Below are 21,148 nucleotides of genomic sequence, written 5' to 3'. Positions count from 1 at the left end.
CGTGGATAAATATTGAGTAATTTGAGTGATTGGCCTATACCTACACAATCTAATCGTGCATATTCATTCTAATAGTGTAACAATTTTAGTGGTGTTAAAAAACTAAGGAAAAAAACCTACAACTTCAGCATTCAAAAATTGATTGGCCTATACCTACACAATCTAATCGCGCAGATTCATACGATATTGAACAATTGAGACGGAAAGTACTTTTTACAATATTAAAACTCATATTGGCTTGGAGATATAAGTGAAAAAATAATCAACATTATACTAAAAAAAATTAAAATAACAACTATTTTATAACAGAGGAAGTAAAATAACTTTTTATTACTTCAATGGTCCAGAATTGGTTGAAGGAGAATGCAAATGCAGTTATTTCTTCACTTTGTCATTTTTGGGTAGGAAAACTAATAATGCTGCTCATTCAATGCATGCACCTGTTTGGTATTCCTACCTTGCTGGGAAAAAATAGTACAGTTTTGTGATCGAAAGTCTTTTCAATCCTTTGCTAATACACATTTTGTAGCCATGGCGAAATACACGTTTTATAAGAAGCTAGATAGGCCAAAACTTAATAAAGCTATTTACGGGAACTTAAACTAAAAACTGTGGCAAGTAAAGGAAGTGCATGAATTGCAAAATGGATAATTAACTCAGTTGGATAATTAATTAATTAATTACGCCAGTTTCATATATAAGTGGTTAATTGAATCAGCTAATTAAATAACATAACATATAGTATTAATCCAACTACACTGAAAAGGTGTCAAGCCAAGGCGTCCTCTATAAAAGAAAAAACAAAAATCAACGCATTGAACACATTTAGTTCATATGCATATCCAAAAGAATTTAACCATACACGTGTTTTTTGTGTGAAGCCTTTCTACGCGAAATCCCATCCCAAAAGAATTTAACATCATAATGCATATCTTTCAGGTATTTTGCATTCATGCGACTCTAGCAAACTCAATAAATAGACATCAAACTTCTTAATTGTCACAAATTATCCACTAGAAAATATATTTTAATATTGGTTCTACATGACTTTCAAATGACCATCTTTAAAAAAAATCATTTTTTACATTAGTTATAAAAATTAATGTTAACAATCAAACATCATTTTTTCTAAAACTGATATGATATAGCAGCAAAAACAAGATCAGTTCGCTCTATCTCTATTTATCTTTTTTCTTTTATCAATCAACACCAATCCTGTTTTGAGGTGAATATATGAGTGGTGAGAAAAAAAAATACATAGAAAGACGAAAAGTAGAGGAATAGAGTGATAAATGTGATTTTTTTTCTCCTCCAATTAAAAAGTGACATAATTAAAAAGTATCACTCCTTTCTCATTATTAGTTTTTTTTTATCATATATCATTTCTTATAAGTGATGAGACAAGAAAAAGGTAAAGGAATTATTATATGATTAAAGATGGCATGTCCATGATGTCTATCATACTTCATGTGACACATTACAAGGTTTTCTTAATTTTTTCCCATAAATTAAAACATTTAACTATGTATCACATGTAGAATGATTGAGACTATGGATACATGATGGGCCCATATCGTACAATAATTTCTCAAAAACAAGAGAATTTGGCTCCATTTCATGCATGTTGAAAAGATAAAATTTGAAATCAGCAATTAAATTCAAATCAAACTCCTTGTAGGAATTGATGCTTGCAACAATGGACTATCAAATGCTTTTGAATGGGCACTTGCTGAAATGATAAACCAACCTGAGTTGCTCCACCGAGCCGTTGAACAATTGGACATTGTGGCGGTAGGGAAAGAGAGACTGGTCCAAGAATCAGATATACCTAAGCTCAACTATGTGAAGGATTGGGCAAAAGAAGCTTTTCGCCTTCATCACACTGCAACCTTTATTCCTCCCAATGCCTCTATGAGTGACACAATGGTGGGAAATTACTTCATTCCTAAGGGTAGTCATGTAATGCTAAGCAGACAAGGACTTGGGACAAACCCTAAAGTAATGATATGACATGATGATGTTATCATTTTATTTGTCACGTCATCTTTTTTATAATGAAGATGATCGATGGAAAAGATAAAAGACAAAACTAATATAATTTAGAGATTAAAATGATTTATTTTTTACAAAGACAAATAAAATAACACCTTAAATTATAAGGATGAAAAATATATCTGTCTTATATTTATAAATTGATTGAAATTATAGTCTTATATATCGTTCCATTTTATTCAAATTAAAATGGGACATACAATTAAAAAGTTTTGCACTTTTAGTTATTAGCTTTTTTAATGATGATTATGTTCATAAATTAATGTTAAACAAATTTTTAACTCACAATAATATATCTTCATCCAAGGGACAATAACAATAAATGTATTTAAAATTATAAATGAATTAGAACTAAAAACGTAGTATTATTAATAAAAAATCATACGTTATTAACCAACAACTAAAATTCTTAATAATTGAAAAATATATAAAAAAATCAAAATTATATAAATGAAAAAAAAAACTAATAACGCTATAGGGGAAGAAAAGAGATTAATTTTTTAAAATTTGCACTAACATTTTTAATGATGGGAAATCTTTATTATGTTTGAAGTCTTAAAAGCATAACTGACTCTCAAATTGTGAAAACAAAACTTAATTTTTCAAATAATAATAATACATTTTCTGCTTAAAAAAATATCAAAATTAAATAATATTTCTTTAATTTTTTATTAAGAAACATTTAAGGAACAAAATATGTTGACCTTATAAATTATGAGAAGAGTTACACTACTATAAAATTATCTTTTAAATAAATTTTTTTTCATCTTTTTACTATGATTTTTAAATTATCTTATAATATTAGTTTTTACATTGGTTCTTGTAAAACCATCTTAGATTATGTTTTTTTTATGTTAAAAATAAACAATTTTTCAAGAATCATCTTAAAAAGTATATATTTTAAGATAATTTTTTCTAAAAATCTTCTTAAAATATGCACATTCTTAGAAAAATTTTCTAAACCCATGTTTTTTTTAAAACAAAAAATTGTTGTTTTAAACCAAACCCCCAACCTATAATTTCAAAAAACCAATCCTAGACAAATTGTAATAATTAGATCAATATATCATTAGTCTCATTATGTTGTGGTGACATCACATACTGAATATCACGTCATCAGATTTAATTACTAACAAATCAATGTCACATTATTTTTTATTATTTAACTTATTTAAAAAAATTCTCTTCTCTTTCTTCCCCTTCTTCTTGATCGCGCCACCGTCCTCCACTACGGCACCAAAACATTTGGAATGAGAGATGATATTTGTAATGAATGTGAATTCAGTTTTGTTGTATAATATACAAATCACGGGATCTGATTACTAAAGACATTCTGGAGACTTAATTCTATTTCATCTCTTTTTGTCTACATATAGAAAGAAAATGAAGCAGATCAGTGGTGCCTGAAGCGCATAATAAAATGAGAAATACACTTCATTTATAATAACATAACATAATAATGGGGAGAGATAAACAAAATAATAATATTGTATGGATTATTATGTTTACCACACTTCTAACAAAAATTAACCAATGACAAATGAAAACAATCCATCAGGGTCTCCAAGTTAAGCAATCTCGAACCCATTAGAAACAATGAGAAATGAGAAATTTTGTAGAAGATTTAGATTGATGTTGCATGTGTTCCAGATTATTATAGGCTTAGAGCAATTCTGACAGTAATTCCCTATTTTACTTTAACTAATTAACAAGTAATACTATTTTTATTTTATTTTATCGTAATAAGGAATTATATTTTTTTTTATCATTCAGAATGTAAAAAACAATGCAGGAACAAACTAAGAACTCAAATGGGATACATCCGAAAACAGTTTTGCTCATTAGATGAGGCACCAGATTTGGCCAAGAAATCTGCTCAGCAGTTACTTTCTCTGTAGGTGTGTTGAATGGAGAAAGACCAGTCCCTTATAAAATTGATCAAAGGACCATGATGATGAAAAGCATTGACTCCAGTAGATATCATTTGATCCAAAAAACAGATACCATGATTCCAACAGGGTTTTAAATAGCATGCTATAGTGGTTTAGCCCTGGGTTGAATAGCAGGCGCTAGGTGTTGATTACAAAAAATCCCTCTGAACAGAGACATTAGGGCTTCTTTGGACTTGAGGTCTATTTTTGTGTAATTTACTCTTGAAAATATACAAAACTACATGTTACTGCTACTAAAATGTACCGTTACTGAAGTATAATCTTCACTCCTCACTCAACATGCACCAAGCAAAATATAATAATCATCAAGATTTGCATTGACAAACAGATTGAATCTGTAAACTTTTTCCTATGTTTCATTCATATAACCGACAATCAAATACATTGACAAAGAAAGAAATGTGCACGACCCACTTCCATGAAAAATAAAAAACTAAAACTTCAAAGATAGACGATACAAAAAATTACATTATTTTTTTATAAGAACGAACTACTTCTGACCACCCCTTTGAAAGAGAAAGCAAAATATATACTGCAAGTGCAAGGAGAAATATAAAAGAAATCCAGTAAAGGAAAAAAAAAAGGTTGAATATAAAATTAAATAAATTGTTAAGAAAGATTGTTTTGACTTTGATTGGTTTGACTGTGTACCTCATCTTTTCTTTCCTGGTTCCACATAATGGATGCAAAGCATCTTCCATCAGAGAAGTATCTCTGACCTTCTCCATTAGATTTAGGAGTGTGCAAAGAAGAATTCTGACCAGTTTGCACTTCATTATTAAAGTTTCTTAGGCCATTTTGGTTCATAAATTCCCCTACTGTATGGTTTGTTGCAGGTTCAAGATGACTAGACATGTTAAGTCCAGTGGTTTCCACTTGCATGTCTTCGCGGTTGGGATGAGAATTCAGATCTATCTGTCCAGCACTGGACCCACCCACCTCATGTTGACTTTTTAGTCCAGCCTCTTTCTCCAACTGACTTGTATCGTCTCTCGATGCTCCATTGGTATCCAGCTCGTCTTTTGGAAGAGTTTGATCTTTTTGGGCAGCATCTGCTTCACGTTCGGATTGCCGTTTCTTCTTCCTTAGCATGAGAGTTTTGAACCGGCGCTTCACGGTCATGCACACGTTGCATGTACATGTCGGCTTATGTCTCCCCTTTCCACTTGGTGGCTGAATGCACACGATGCAAGAGCAGCCAGGACGGTGTCTAGGATGTTTGGTGGTGACTCCAGCTGATGACTCGGCAGTGTCAATGAGATTTTCTCCAAGAACTGCTGCACTGGCAAGAGCATCAAGACCAGAAGGCTCATGTTCTTGGATTGACTTGCTGCTTTCTACGATTCGCCGCTTCTTAAAATCTGGGAAGCAATAAGCACAGCAGAAAGATTCAGGAATTATTATGTTAACCATCCAGGACAAATAGAATACAACAGTCATAGTCCAATCAGCTAGAACAAAGGGAAGGCACTGAGCAACTCGTTTTAGTTTTGGAAGTAAAAGTGCAGTCTAAGTCGTGGCAATAGATTTCCAACACCAAAAGTAGCCACCACCAACATGGTGGGAAAAATAAAAGACTTCACCCAAAACAGACAAGGTTATAAAAGCCTAGCAACTTATATGTAAAACCACACATGGAATCTAAGAATAGAATTTGATAAGTATTATTTTGGGTTCTTTATATAAAACAAATAACTGACACATCAAGACCAATAAAAATATTTTTAGTTACTTTTAATTAATAATGTCAAAAATTTAAATTGATTTCAAAATATCCATAATATAAATAATATTAAAACAGTTTAAGCAGTGGTTATATTTAATGCACTACTCATAATTCAAGAGATAATTTTTCTCACTAATGAGTGTGGCTTGTCTTGTAAATGGGCCAATGAATGCATCCAGTTGCATGGGAAATGAGTGAATATCTCATAAATAGACTTCACAATAAATTAAGGATATAAAAGGAAATTGACAATTAATACATCTGAAAACGAGTCTATGTTTTTTATAATTAAAATGAAAAAAATACACTATTTGTTTTTTATGTAAAGGCAAACCAGAGGTACGATTATATTAATGCTAACATCATTCAACACATCATGAATGCAGAACTTGCATAGACATGTCATGCATTTTAAAAATTCAATCAATTGTACAGCAACATCAACCTCAGCCATATCTCAAACATGACAGACCAGAGTTTATCCAAAACACGGATATCAAGATCGCACCTTTGTTGTTTTTCAGAAGATTTTCTATTTCCCTTGAACTTAACTCCTCTGGCGCAGAGCATGAACACCTGAAAAAAAATGTTCACACCAAGAATTGTAAATTATTTTATCACTATCTCATATAAAGAAGTGGTCTTAAAATAATATTGGAGCACCTGCTTGAATCCCAAACATTTTCACAACATGTCCACTTGGGAGGAAGAAGAGCATCAACAGGCAGCTTTCGCCATTTAGAGCAATCATCACATTGAGCCCATTGTTCCTTCCCCCTGGATAAAAAGTTGAAAATTTTCTCACATCAATATGACAAGTCCAAATGCTCTTGTGGAGAATAACTAAGATCTAATGCCGGATTATGATATAACTTATAATTCTTGCATTGGCAGACATGGATCCAGGAAAATACCAAAAAGTTGTCAGCTGGATAAACAAATTCACGGGAAAGACTAACTCCAAGTGATAAACAAGTAGTAACCAGTTAAGACATCCTACTGTGTGAAATACAAAGCCAAATATGCAAAAAGATTGGATTCTTCTTACCCAGATGAACAGGCACTGAATATGGTTCTCTTTCCAAAAACTGGGGGTTCCTAAATGAAATGAAGCATATATCACATAGATTAGACAGGGCAAAGAAAGTTGAACAAGATTCTCCAAAACTACATCAGTCCGATTAACCTCATAATAGCTAACCTACAAAATAAAAATATGTACTGATTTGATACAGTTGTGCTTACATCATATTCTTCGATTACTTGGTCCTCAATTGTGACAATGCTTGGCTTGACACTAGGAGGAGGACGAAGCAAATCCTGTGCTTCTTCCCATGTAAGTTTCAACTCCATGGCATCTTCATTATCAATTAGCAACCTCTTACTTTTAGGCCCAATATTGCGAGTCCTCTTCTTCTCTAAAACGGAAATTTGTTGTTGTGGTGAACTACTGTTTGTCATCTCATTATTTTCAGTTTTAAGCAATCCAGCAGTTCCAGTACCCAAATGCAGATGCTCTGTATGTCCATTTAAGTGACATTCAACATTCCCTGTCAATGAATGGAGAAGATCGGCATTATTACTTCCTGATGGCAGATTCTCGGTACCAGAAGAGACGGTTCCCTTTGCTGAATTAGATTGTGCAGATGTGGAGGCATCCTGTTTAAACAATAGCCGTTTATCATATTCACCAACAGAAATAATAATAATAATAATAATAATAATAATAATAATAATAATAAAAGATGTATTATTCAAAGGAGAAGCCACACATAGTAAAATGGAAATTGTGTCACAACCTGTGTATCTGTAGAATTAGATGCCTTTCTGAAACCCATAACAAGTTTGCCTCCGGGATCTATCCGACTAAATGTTACTACATAAAAGCATCATATAAAAGAATAGTAATTTCAGATTTGCAAGACATATTAGCCTCAAAGAATATGTGAAGTTTGACCCTACATAGTATTCCAATAAATTATGTACAAGAGATCAACTCCACAAGGCATGAATTCTTCCATTTGTCTTGAAAAGATCATCGGAATAATATTTGTAACACACAACTAGCCCGTCTAAGGGTCATATGTAACTATAATTACAAATTCCAAATTACAAATTAAAAAAGAAAAAGCTACAAGATTTTTTTGGGGGGTAATTGAAATTATAAAAGGATATATTAATACAAAAACACACGTATTTCATGTAAAATTTGACATAAATCAAAATTTAAGTTCAAAATTGTAATGCAATAGGTATGTGCAAGGTTTGTTCCCTAGCTTGATTCATACCAGTATCACCAGCACATAATTGCATGGCCTGTATGCAAGGAGTCACACCCTCCAATACATACATCCTGCTGTTGTTATTAGGCCAAAATCTGAACTGAAATGTCCATTCATTCCCCTTCACATCTTGCATTCGCAAAGGAACACCTTCAGATTGTGAAATAGGAGGAAAATATGCCTGCAATTCACATGCCAGTTTGTATAATGTTCAGCAATTACAGGGTGAAGAGATCATATTACAAATTCAAAGAAAATCAAACTCCAAAAATACCTCAGCACAGGCTTTTGGGAGAACAAGACGGCCAATTCGACCTGCATCACTGGCACTCAACACCTTCTCAAATAATGGCACTACAGTGGATTTCAAACTATCATACATTAAGGGAAACTACTGAATAAACCAACTTTATACTATCAGAGTCTATTATATATGTTCAAGACAACCAAATAAAAAATATAAAGGATACTCTCCAGCCAATCGCTCTAGCTCTTCATCAGTAATCCTCGGCCAGTATCGAGGAAGTAACTGATTCTTGCCCCTGCCATCTGCAGGTGGCCGAGCAACACGTGATTGAGACATTGTACCTTTATTTGTTTCCATATTCATGGTAAGCCCATTCTTCAATGGTTTAGGAAATATAGAGCGTGATCCTTGAAAGGGAGGAGATGTTTTTCCATCAAGTCTTCCTTCTACAGCCTCTCCAGCAGAAGGTGGGACAGAGTTGTTCCCTGATGCATTTCCCAGATACATACTCAAAGATGGTTTTGTATTTGATTCATGCATGTTTTTAATCTCCCATGTTGACCTATTATTTTCTAATGTAGCAAATGTCAATGATTGAACAGATGGATTCATCACATTTGAAAATCCAATTTCCACTTCCCTGAATGAACTCTTGGCTTCTTGGTTTTTTTGCCCACGATGTGCAATTATGCCATCTCTTTGAGCATGATTCCAACGGCTGGATTCACTAGCTTCGATAATTTTGCAGAATTGCATAAGTTTTCCTTCATCAACACCACCCACAGGCAGTCTGCCATCAAAATGAGCAGAATGCCGATCACCCGCATTATTTTTTATCGACAAAACAGTCACATTTGGATTTTCCATATTCCTCATCTGCAGAAAAACACCAACGGAACCTGTGAAACTTTGTCAGAGAATAAAAAAGAATACACTTAAGTCAACCCTCTTCTAAATTCTAGCCAACTACATGTTTCAAATAACTGCACTAATAGAATACCAAGGCACGGGATCACTAAAAAGAACCAACAGGCAAGCAGCAACAATGTGCTGAACAAAATTAGAAAAATATTCTATACCCAAAGTTTGAGGTCTTTCTAATGATCATTTTCATATAGGAATCTTTCATATCAGAAGCATATGCATGCATTCCATACAGATGATGAGCCAAAAGCATGGTGTCAGACATATGGATACTTGTACAATAACAGAGAAAGCACAATTAATCTAACATTGCTGAAGTAATGCCACTGCTTGAGGATTGATATTCATCTCATACATTCAAAGCCAAATAAAAACATAATACAAAAACTAAAAAACTACACATTTAAGTAGCTGGCAACCATTTTAATTACATAATCTAATTCTAAGAGACAATAGTATAACACTAATATTGGACTATTGACATTATCATCTCCTCAACTTCTATAACAAACAGCCACAACTCTCAAAAAACTAATACTAGAGACCAATATTGCATTCGATGATGTGATGAAAATTTAGACAACAATGAGTGTGATTCCAGAAGCAAGATTTAGCAACAAATGAGACAATATAAACCTATTCCATTAAACAGAAATTAACCATAAATTATTACTAAGGTGAAACCAAAATTTATGCTGGAAAATATCCAGATTAAACTTACCATACTAAGTTGGGTAGTATTTACACAGCTCACACAACCTATGCCACCAAAGTCAAGATACTCGAACAAAGATCTAGATACTATGCATCCGCAGTGGATAGGCTGCCAAACCAAATTAAATTGACTTCGATGACCAAAGGAGAGAAAGAGAGAATACATAAATAAATTTATATAAAAATAAATTATCACTTTACCTTGTTGCAAAAGTTACACTCCCTCCAACCAGTTTGTTGGCAGTGGAATTTATTGCAGAAAACTGAATTCTCGTAAGCAGATCTAAAGCATGTGGAATGACATGTTAAGGATTTCCAAGTGGTAAATATAAAGAATCAATAAAGGAATTATTACTAATCAAAATGCATGGCAACTGGCAAGGTTGCCAAAGGTATAACAGAGGGAAGATGTGAGCAGAGAGAAAAAGATATTTGCATCACCTAGAGAAAAGTTCAATGAGAAAACTAAACCTAAGATTCATTTAAGTTGGTGAAATTTTTATAGGAAAAATATCCTTAGTTAAAAGTGGAAAGTGCACCTTGCAGAGTAAAGTGTGGGGTTAATCAATAATCATAGCAAAAACTTTTTTTAACAAAATACAAGCATTTAAAAAAAATTAAGGACACAACTTATTGATCAATAATCATGGGAAAATCTGATTTTCAAATTATTGATTACCATTTGCAGTCAACTCTTTTTAACATACACCCTACACTATCAAGGAGCAAGATGCATCATTAAAGAGAGAAAAGGTACTTCACATGAGAAGCAAGAAACATGGCATTAGAATCACGGCAGCTAGCTAGAATTTTATGAAACTATCTACCAGAAAAAATATAAGAGTAAGAAACATTTACTAAAACATACACTAAATAGAGTCAGTTCAATATGTATACATAAATATAAGTACATCACATAAACTAAAAAATCCTCATCATTATGAGGGATAAAATATATGTTTTTTACCGTAAACAGTAACACCTATGACAACGATTACCAACTTAAGAGTTATGCTAGAATCCTGGTTTTAAAAAATGGTCTGCGGCCGTGATTTTGGCCACAACGTCAAGGCTTTTGGGTTCAGCGCAATCATTATTGCGGCCGCATCAGCCACGTTTACCTGCATTTTCCCGCAATGTCAATGATTGCAACGAAACCGCAACCACAACCGCAATTTAAAACCTTGTCCGGAATAGTAGAACTATAATAAAATATTGAGAATGAATCAATCAAGCCTTTATTGCAATTACATTAAGGAAAAAAGCAAGATATTTGCCACATTGGCATATCTAAATTACAACATTATGACACTTACAACGGGTCAAGGATGTCACCCTTCCACTCCTCCATAAATCTAGCATCACAGAAATAAGCCAAAACATTGGTCAACAAAAATAAATATTATGAAATAAAAATTAAAAATACAATTTATTTTTTACTATAAGCCCTCCTCAATCAACAACCATTTCAATCCTCAAAAAATAAAAACAATCATTTCATATTGCCATCGAATTAGTAAATACTATTACGTACTATAAATATTATTATCCTCTGAATTGGGCACTTAATGCTATTCTTATTCACGCCAATGCCACTTATTCCTTAATACTATTACACACAGACACTTAAAACCAGAAAATCCCGGGAAGGGAAAATAAAAATAAGATCAAACCTTAAAAATACACTTGGAAACCCCACAAGATTGATTACATCAAAATCAAAACCCAAAAACATCTCTGATTTTAAAACAGAATCAATATGAACGTGTCCCAAAATCTTAATCCCCAAAACTACCCTTGCATCATCCAAGCCCCCCAAAACTAACGAATAGATGAAATTCAAAGCAAAAGGACTCAAATTTACCCGCACTTGCAGCATAGTTGGGCGAATCCACCAGATCGCAGAGGCCACCCCTTTCTCCATTCGTGAGTGCACGAACCATTCACAACGCAAATGTTGGAACCCATCAATCCAAATTCCAAAATTCCACTGTCAAATACACACAATCTAAAACCCAAATTAAAATCAAAAACCCTAAACCAAAAACCAAAACTAAAAGAAAATAAACTTTTGACCCATCACTCACAAAATTACTCAGAGTCCATACATACCCATGCACAAAGCTTCAAGATTCACAAGGAAAAAACCAAAGGGTAATAGAAAAACAAAACCCCAGAACCAAAAAACCAACCTTTACCTCACCCCAAATGAAAAAACAACAAATGGGTCGTTCACATGAACGAAAAAGAACCCAACTTTGCAGTGCTAGCTATCAAATCTATCACCTCAAATCTCAAGAACCACACGCATCATCTCACCCAACTTTACATTAGCACTTAGCTGGAGAAGAACAGAGGCAAAACAACGAAGAAAAACAGAGAGAAAATCACTCAAATCAGCGTAAGGCAATGGAAATTTGACCTGAGGTTTTAGAGACAGAGAGAAAACGAGGCGTGTGTATCTGTAGAGAGAGAAAGAGATGAGAGAGAGAGAGAGCAGAGAGAGAGAGAGAGAGGAGAGAGAGTGTGTGTGCATGCAAAGCAAAAGGTGCATAAAATGCATGCACGACACTTGAAGACATATAATACACACACCACCGCTAACCTTAACGCACTCAAGTCGTTCATTTTTCTCTTCGTTTTTTTTAACCATGTTTTCACTTTGGGGACATTGATACCCTCACCCGGGGGTTTCGGGGGTGTCTCTTTGTGACTGCGATTTGGACTCCCCTTGTCTCACCCCGCGTTGCATCTGTGTTAGGTTAAACATGTGTCACATGTACATGTACATGAGATAACATTTTTTAAAATTATAAAAAATATTATAATTTAAGGGTTTGTTAATTAAAGTATTGGTTACGAAATTAAAAAAAAAAATATTATATAAATCATAAAAAAAAGTATAAAAAATTTATGACAGTATAATTTTTTATCTCTTAATAAAAATATTTTTATTTTAAAGTTTTTTAAACAGAGTTTTAAAGATAATTAGCATTTGCCAATAATTTATATTAGCATTATTAAATTTATTATTTTAATTGTGGATTGTTGGGCTAAAGGACTAGAAAAAAATATTTTAAAATGGGAATTATTAATGATGGGCAATGAAAGTTAATGCTGTTCCTTCCTTCCTCTGTCCTACTATCTGATTATTGTTGTAGGAAGTTTAATTTTACTCATTACACGTAATGTAATGTTATTACTACGTTGATACGCAGATTCATGAATCTTGAGTTTAGCTTGACTTAAATTTATCTATAATATTTTTAATCATGATCTAATTAATGATTAGGCTAGCTTGATTTTTAACCCACTGGGTCCCAAATAGTGGTGGGGTTATGATAATCACTGTAGTGCAAGAATATAATTTATTTAAGGATGGGGGATTATCGGAAGCTTCATTATTCTCTACGTATGAGGTTATTCAATAAATTAAAACCATGCACCTACACTTAAATCAGTATATTTCTATGGATTCAAACCACAAATAAAAAATCGATTTTATGTAACTTTTTTATTTATTTACTTATTTGAAGTGAAAATACTATATGTGCATTTTTTATTGTTACCTCAAAACACATTATTTACCATCTTCTTAAGACTTCAGCGTTATTCGTAAATTCCGTTTAACTTAGTCATGTTTGTGGTGAGGTAAATTCTTGTTTTTTAAAATTTTATTATAAAGGTATTATCGTTACAATTTGAATTGCAATTTATATACGGGTATTTTACTTTTTCTTACTTTCTGGATTTTTTTCCGTACTCTCTAGGTAAAGCGCGCTTAATAGTTAATGAATACTAAATTCCAGTATAAACAAAGATTTTCAATGAATTGAAGTCTTTAATTCAAATTTTTATTAGTGACTGATATATATTAAAATGTCATTTATAAGTACCTATAATTATAAAATGAAAATTTAACTATTATAAAAACTTTACTAATAAAAATTATTTACTTCCATTTTTTATCTTTCTATTTGGAAATAAAATACTTATTTCTATTTGTGTTATTTTTTAAGTTTAACATAATATTAATTCTTATCAATTTTTATAAGATAAAATATGTTTTAGTTTTATAAATATGAATAAATTTGATTTAGTCCTCTAACAAAATTGTTATTGGTCTTGATGCATACAAATGTTATAGTTTTTATATGTTTAACTACTGAGCACTTGCATTAAATTGTTTAAATATAATTGATCATTCATCTTAAATTTAAGACCTAAGTATATAATTTGTTAAATATTCAAAAAAAAATATTTATCATTTACAATAATCCTAATTATATAATTTAAGTAAGATTGACTCTCGTAAAAGATACACATATAAATGTTGCAATATCTACAAATTAAAAGAAAAATGTTATTTTAAAAGAAAAATCTCTATCGCCACTTACTAATGAAGTACCATATATACCATGGCCTTTTAGGTTTTGTTTGAATAAATGTCTGCATAAGTGCTTACAAGAAAAAGAAAATAAGAAAATGAATTAAATTAAATTTCTTGTAAAAGTTAAAATCAACTTATCCAGCCACTTCAAATACTATGGAAATTATCTTTTTAATTTTTTTTAAGTTGATGTGCATAAGTTGATTTTAATTTATGAAATAAGTTTAATTTTTTTTACATTCCTAATTTTTTATATAAGTATATATCAAGAATTTCTTCTAAATAGAGTCTTTAATTTTTTTTTTGTGAAAATAGAGTCTTTAACATATTACATACTATTAAATAAAATATAATTTGAAACAAAAAAATAGAGAAAAAAGTAAAGAAAAAAAGAATAGAGTTTAGAGAAAATGAAAATTGTTTGTATTTTTTCCAATAGGAATAATTTATTTATAGGTATGAAAGATAATTGAGGAAGTTACAAAAGATAAATATAAAGATCATAAAAGATAATGAAAGATATGAACAGTCATAGATAGATTATTCATAACATTTTCCCTTAGATGTCCATTATCTAAAATGTGTCTCATTAAAAATCTTACTAGGAAAAATCTTGCATTGTGGGATAAAAATCTAGTGAAGGAAAAAGAATGCATCATTCTTCAATTCTTAATCACATGCCTGATCTTACCAGAAAAACTCAATGGGACAAAACTATAGGAAAGGAAAAAAGAGTGCAAAACGTATTTATTTCTTCCCCTCATGTAGACAATCATATTTAAGACGATAAAATTTAATCTTGTGAGTTAGTTGCTCAAAAATCTTCCTTAGTTGAACTTTGTAAAGGAATTTTCTAGATTCTCATGCAAAAGAATTTGTTGAACATTTATTTCTTTTAGAGATCATGAGAGAAAATAGCTTTTGATCAAATATATTTTGTTCTATCTCCTTTTGATATATCCTTCTTTCAATTAAGCAATACATGTAACATTGTCTTCACATGTGATCGTCGATGTCATTTTTTCTCTTATTGAGCTAAAATTTTTGCATGGTTAGCTTATGTGCCTATTTTGGCTTATTTCACGTATTGTCATGGAATTGTTGTGTCACCTCATGTAAACTTATGTTATATCACTATGAGGATCTAACAGATAACCTCTAAAATAACAAAGTATGTGCTTAAATGTCTTCCTATAGGTGAAGAATTATATTTTGCTAATGAATTAGTAGGAAATGATATATCAAGTCGTGGATGCACAGTAAAATACATTAGTGTTTCAATAATACTAAGACATGGTACTTCAAGACCAAGTACTTCTTCATCATTTTCTCAAGATCTAGAAGGATCTTAGTTCACATCTATGTACCTTTAATCTTTGGAATGTGCAACAAATGTGATTTTCCATATAAAACATGTTAAGCATTTCTACTATATAAGCTTCTTAGTGCACAAAAGTTATATTATTTAAATATTCAATTTCCTAAACAAAACTTTGTGATTCCTAGGTTGTTCATCTCAAATTATTTCTTTATCCAATCTATAGCTTTTGGAAGCTCTTCAAGAGTTCCAATAATATTTATGTCAACTATATAAACAATAATTATAAAAATTCTATTTTCAGATTTTCATGAAAATACATAGCAAGTACTCACTAAGTTGATTATACCTCATGTGACCTGATTGCTTTAGTCCGTAAAGAGTATTCTTCTAGAGACTATGCATTATTGGGAAAATTATTTCCTTAGGGGAGTTTCATGTAAATTTCATTATCAAGAGAATCATATAACTGATATGAGTAAGTTCTAACAACATTCATTAGATGTAAATTAAGTTCTTTATGTGCTACTAGAGAGATTAAGTATCAAAGGTACTCACATTCACTACAAGTGAATATGTGTCTTCAAAATTAATGTCAAGTCATGTTTTTTGTCTCTCAATTTCACCATTCTCATTTTGTTTTTGCACAAAAATCTATTTGAACCCAATTGGTTTAACATCTTCAAGTGTATAACCAACGAGTCCAAAAATGTAATAGATTTTACATCTTTAAATATATGGACTACTTGTCCAAAAATTTCATTTTTAGGTGAATAGAATACATGTCCAAAAATATAATTGTGTTTTACATCTTCAAGTGTATAAACTACAGGTCCAAAAATCATTCGCTCAAGAAAACGAATCTAATTTTGCCTCAATTGAGTCTTTATATTTTGCTCAATCATTTTTTTTGTCTAAAATTCTTTATAGACTTGCTCTTGATTGACATTATCAATATCATTTATTACATTTAGCTCTACATTATATGCAAATACATTGTCAATATTAACTTTATTTTGGTTCCATCATATTCCATTCACAGTATAATATGAGATATTTATACTCACAATATAACATACACATAACATATTTTTTTGATGCGTACATACACAAATATAATATATAACATGGAAAAATATATTCACTCACAATGTTAACACTAATAAATATAAATGCCAATAAATATCATAAATAATTATCACAAAAAATTATGAATATCTTAGCTTCCTATTTTAAAATTATTCATTAATATGTATATAATTATTTAGATTGTATATATTCAAGAATCATACATAATATTCTAATAATATTTACCAGATATAATTACTCGAATCATAACATATATTGACAAATAAAATATTAATATAACATAATACCTTAAATATTATGTGATTTAGATGCACATATAAAAATATTATAGGCAAGACTAATCATGTTAGGATATCACGTAAAAACTAAGATAAATTATATACAAATTAAAATTTTAATAAACGATAAAATGTCTCATTCTTCAAAAATAAAAATTCTTATTTTTTTTACTATACTTTCACTTCTTGTGAGAAAGAATCAATATTTTCTATTCTCGTTCTTCAAGAATGATTTTTTTTTTTTACATTATATTCTCACTTCTAATAAGAAAGAATCAATCATTTTTATTTTGGTTCTTCAAGAATGAAAAATTCTTTCTTTTTTTTCTTTTTTACACTATATTTTCACTTTAAATGAGAAAGAATCAATCATTTTTATTTTTGTTCTTCAAGAATGAAAAACTCACCCTTTTCATTTTTTGTATGATTTTCCCACTTCTAGTGAGATAAAGAAAAACTTTAAATTTCTTTCTTTGATAAGATTTTCAAGACATTTTATAAAAATATTTGTAGAATTTTTTTATTTTATAGTATCTTCAAGAGATATTATGTTTAAATAAATTTTATATTTATGTGAACAATATAAATATAGACATCATAATTATGAATAATATGATTAGAGAGATGAGAAGAGTCTTACCTTAAAATGTGAACTCAAAAGAATGACTTTCTCTTGTGTAAAATCAAATTATAATAAAATTTATAGGTTTCAATCATTATCACATTATTTTCTCACTTTGAGTGAGAAAAATATTATTTTATTTTTCCTTTTATATTTCTCATTTTGGTATGAAAAATATTCTAAAAATTTTCTTTTATGATAAAGTCTTCAAGACTTTCAAATGATCAAATTCACAATTATGTAAATAGAACACAAATATTTTACCAAACTCATAATATGAATATTGAAATTAGAAAGAGGAAAAATCTAACCTTAAAATATAAATTTAAAAGAATAATTTTCTCCAATCGATTTATAAAATATAAATAAAAAATTATAAAATATATAGAACCCACGAATAAATTATCCATAACTTATAATAGTCACTAGCGTGGCATGATTAGATATATGCCATATTACTACCAAGTAATTAATGACAATAATCATTTTCTGGAATTTTAAAATATTGAAGACTTTTTTAATTATATCCGTATTTCACTTAATTTTTAATACTCGCCATAAAGGAGAAAAAATATAATGATAGAAATTATAAAAAAAATTAATATAAATAAAAATACTAATTATAGTTCTTTTGTGTATTGTATTTTAAAATAGTTAAATAAGAAAGAACAGAAGTAGACAAAGTCCTAACTTTTCTTTTGATCTTTTGGTAAATTGAAAAATCGATCGATTGTGGAACACTTTATATATAATGCACGTCAATTGCCATTGACTAACCAAACCCATTACATTATTATAATTTTTTTTTACGAGAAACCCATTAATTAATCAAACGTTAAAAATCGCACTCATAATATATACTATATATTTTATAGCTATGCTAGTTATTACGAAACAAAACATGCACAAATTGCACGAATCTTTAATTGGACGGTCATAATTCTTTTAAGTAAAAATTAATTAAATGTTTTGTTACAGAAAAAAAATTAAATTAAATTTTTTGAAAATGTATAAGAAGCATATTGACATAAATCAGCAGTTGTGCCAGTTTGACGAAAATCAGTTTCTTAACAAAAAGCAATTTTCTATATTTTTCCGTCCTTTGCTTATTCTCATACTCTTCTCGTATGTAACCATAACAAAATACTCTTAACATAATGGAACCAAATTCATAGAGAACTTTTGAGTAGGCAATTAGTAATAGAAATTAATTTTGTTGACTTTTGCATATGATATAGTTAAAAACACATTAGCTACGCAATGATGCATATATATCCCTCGTGCATGTATGCATGAGACGGGGTAGTTTATTTGTTTTAATTTGAGTTTGAACAATTCTCGTGGGGCATGGTTCTATCATGGTTGGGCATATTAAACATTCATTGGATTAGAATCGCAAATTATTGGAATTAATGGCTTGCTCACCTAGATGAATGAGATCATATTATAGAAGCAAATTTATATTGCAAAATGTTTAGTTGGGGCATGAAAGATTGCATTAAGAAATCTAGAAGTGAGGTTTGTGTTATGTTAGTTGCAACATGGACAACAATATTATATCTTAAACTTAACTATATTATATTTCTTTGTGGTTGTGGACAAATATTTTAGTTGCGATTATCCTTTCGAACATGCTCTTATGCTCTAGCTCAACAAGAACAACCACCCCCAACTGTCCAATATTTTTTTTTTCCTGTACTTCACGTAAAGCCTCTTAGCTTACCAATAATAAACAATTGTAAACAATCTTTATAGTTTTATATGTTTTTATTTTACCAAAAGCTAAAAAATTCAGAATTTGTAATCTTCAAAACCTTCATCTCATAAGTTATAAAATCATTCAAAAATTTCATTAACTTTTCAAGTTCTGCACCTTTTAAATAAATTTTATCCCAAATCAATAATTATTTAAAGTGGAAACATTGAGAATTTTATGTAAAAGAAAGTGATAGAAAAATTTGATTGTAGCAATTAAAATTTGAGACACTTAATTCGAATAAAAATTATTAATAGACAAAAATAGACGTTAATCTTAATAGAAAAAAAATACAATTGAGATAGTGTATACCCCTTTTTTTTATAAATTATCTTTTAAGTCCTTAACTTTTTTTATAATTTTTTTAATCCCTTAATTTTAATTTCATTTGTAATTCCTTAACTTTTTTATTCTTATTTTTAGTTTTTTTTTTAAATCATCCTTACTTTTAATCCTTTGAAAGAACTAAAAATAAGAATGAAAAAAAATTAAGAAACTAAAAATTAGGATTAATGAAAAGTTCAAAAACTAAAAGCAGACAAATTAAAAAAAAGTTCATGAAATAAAAACAAAATTCTGAAAAGTTTAAGGGTTAAAGAGATAATAAATTATTTTTTTCCCTTCTCTTTAAAAGGAAAAAAATTATTCTATGGTTCAACTATTCCAACGTCCCGAGAAAAATATTTTCAACTTTACATATACCTTCACGAGTTCGTTTTTTTTATTTTCTTTATATCATTTTAATTTTTCTGAAACTTTTTTGTTTTCAATGTGTTCATCTTTCAAACCCTAGTCTCATAAGATGTTCTTTATACATGCACTTTCTTCGCTCCTTTCTGAGATAACCTTTTCTATTTCTCTCTAATTATGACTTTTTCAAACCCTAATCTCTTTCCGTGTTTCAAATCCTACTTAACCTTCTTATTTTTCACCTATAGATGAATGTGTATTTTGTTTGAGGACTCCAAACATTATTATCATGGTCTAATATTACAACAATAAGAGATCATGAACTTAACTTCTCTTTTTTCTAGTTACATGGACCAAATACTATAAATTTGACTATTCTTTTTCTTTTTGTTTTGTTATTCAATAGAAATTCAATTCTTCTATGAAGGCAGTTTTCCTTTCCTCTTTTTTTTTTCTTTTATTATAAATCTTCCACTCAAGTAATATTAATTCATATATATCTAATAAAGCTACCACCACTACCTTATACATTCCAACATGACAACACCCATTATTTTCTACTGGATTTAACAAAAAAAAAAAAAACCCCACTTAAAAATGGGTGTTAGAGAGTACAAAATGATGGTGATAGTTTTTGTCAGACATGTATTAATATAATAAAGAAATGTGGAACATAAAGGGAAGGAAAAATACCTTAGAGGGAAATAAAATTTATTGGATCAGAAGAAAATAAAAGGAATCGAAATTTTCTCACATTTGGCTCATGTAAACAGTCAAATTACACTTATATTTAGTTGTAAACTTGTAATAGGAAAATTACACTTACGTTTTGATATACGAGATGTATTATATATATAAAATCAATGAAATGAAATTGTTTTATTTTTTATAGTTTTTTATTTATTATTTTTTAATTGTAATATTGTATATTTAGGAGGCAATATAATTGTAGCTTTATTTTTATATATATATAAAAAAAGACTTTGTTCAACAATTATTTTCACAACTAATGTAGAAAGTCAGTTGTGGCTACAATAGTAAAATTGATCTAAAAAAATTACTTTCTGCATTAATTATGAAATCAACCTAAAAAGTATTTACTTTATGT

At 29.8% G+C, this 21,148-nt stretch overlaps 1 protein-coding gene across 13 annotated transcripts; it reads right to left on the bottom strand.

Moving 5' to 3' along the window:
- Positions 1 to 4,333: 4,333 nt before the first annotated feature.
- LOC100789147 (B3 domain-containing transcription repressor VAL1) lies at positions 4,334 to 12,476 on the bottom strand. 13 transcript variants are annotated; one of them, XM_006601995.4, is made up of 15 exons: positions 12,320 to 12,476; positions 11,762 to 11,887; positions 11,214 to 11,252; positions 11,019 to 11,099; positions 10,099 to 10,180; positions 9,905 to 10,006; positions 8,483 to 9,135; positions 8,287 to 8,383; positions 8,019 to 8,193; positions 7,530 to 7,606; positions 6,976 to 7,389; positions 6,779 to 6,828; positions 6,394 to 6,507; positions 6,239 to 6,306; positions 4,334 to 5,365 (listed from the first exon to the last, which is right to left on the bottom strand). In XM_006601995.4, exons 2-15 carry the CDS (start codon positions 11,863 to 11,865, stop codon positions 4,614 to 4,616), a joined length of 2,808 nt encoding a protein of 935 aa, XP_006602058.3. In that variant the 5' UTR covers positions 11,866 to 11,887; positions 12,320 to 12,476; the 3' UTR covers positions 4,334 to 4,613. The 13 variants fall into 13 exon arrangements, with proteins under 13 accessions (XP_006602058.3, XP_006602056.3, XP_006602057.3 ...); XM_006601993.4 differs by having other exon boundaries at positions 11,985 to 12,472; XM_006601994.4 differs by having other exon boundaries at positions 12,010 to 12,472.
- Positions 12,477 to 21,148: the final 8,672 nt, after the last annotated feature.

Source organism: Glycine max, chromosome 18 (assembly GCF_000004515.6).
Source record: "Glycine max cultivar Williams 82 chromosome 18, Glycine_max_v4.0, whole genome shotgun sequence".
Lineage (NCBI taxonomy): Eukaryota > Viridiplantae > Streptophyta > Magnoliopsida > Fabales > Fabaceae > Glycine > Glycine max.
This window is presented reverse-complemented; position numbering and strand designations above follow the sequence as displayed.

Bases quoted from the DNA above. Each gene is read 5' to 3' on its own strand.
- LOC100789147 (XM_006601995.4), bottom strand. From the start codon at position 11,865: ATGGGTTCCAACATTTGCGTTGTGAATGGTTCGTGCACTCACGAATGG. The intron at 8,384-8,482 runs GTATCCTTTATA...AATGTATGATAG, and splicing joins CTAGAGCGATTGGCTGGAGA to TTTGAAATCCACTGTAGTGC. The intron at 8,194-8,286 runs GTATTTTTGGAG...TGTGAATTGCAG, and splicing joins TCCCAAAAGCCTGTGCTGAG to GCATATTTTCCTCCTATTTC.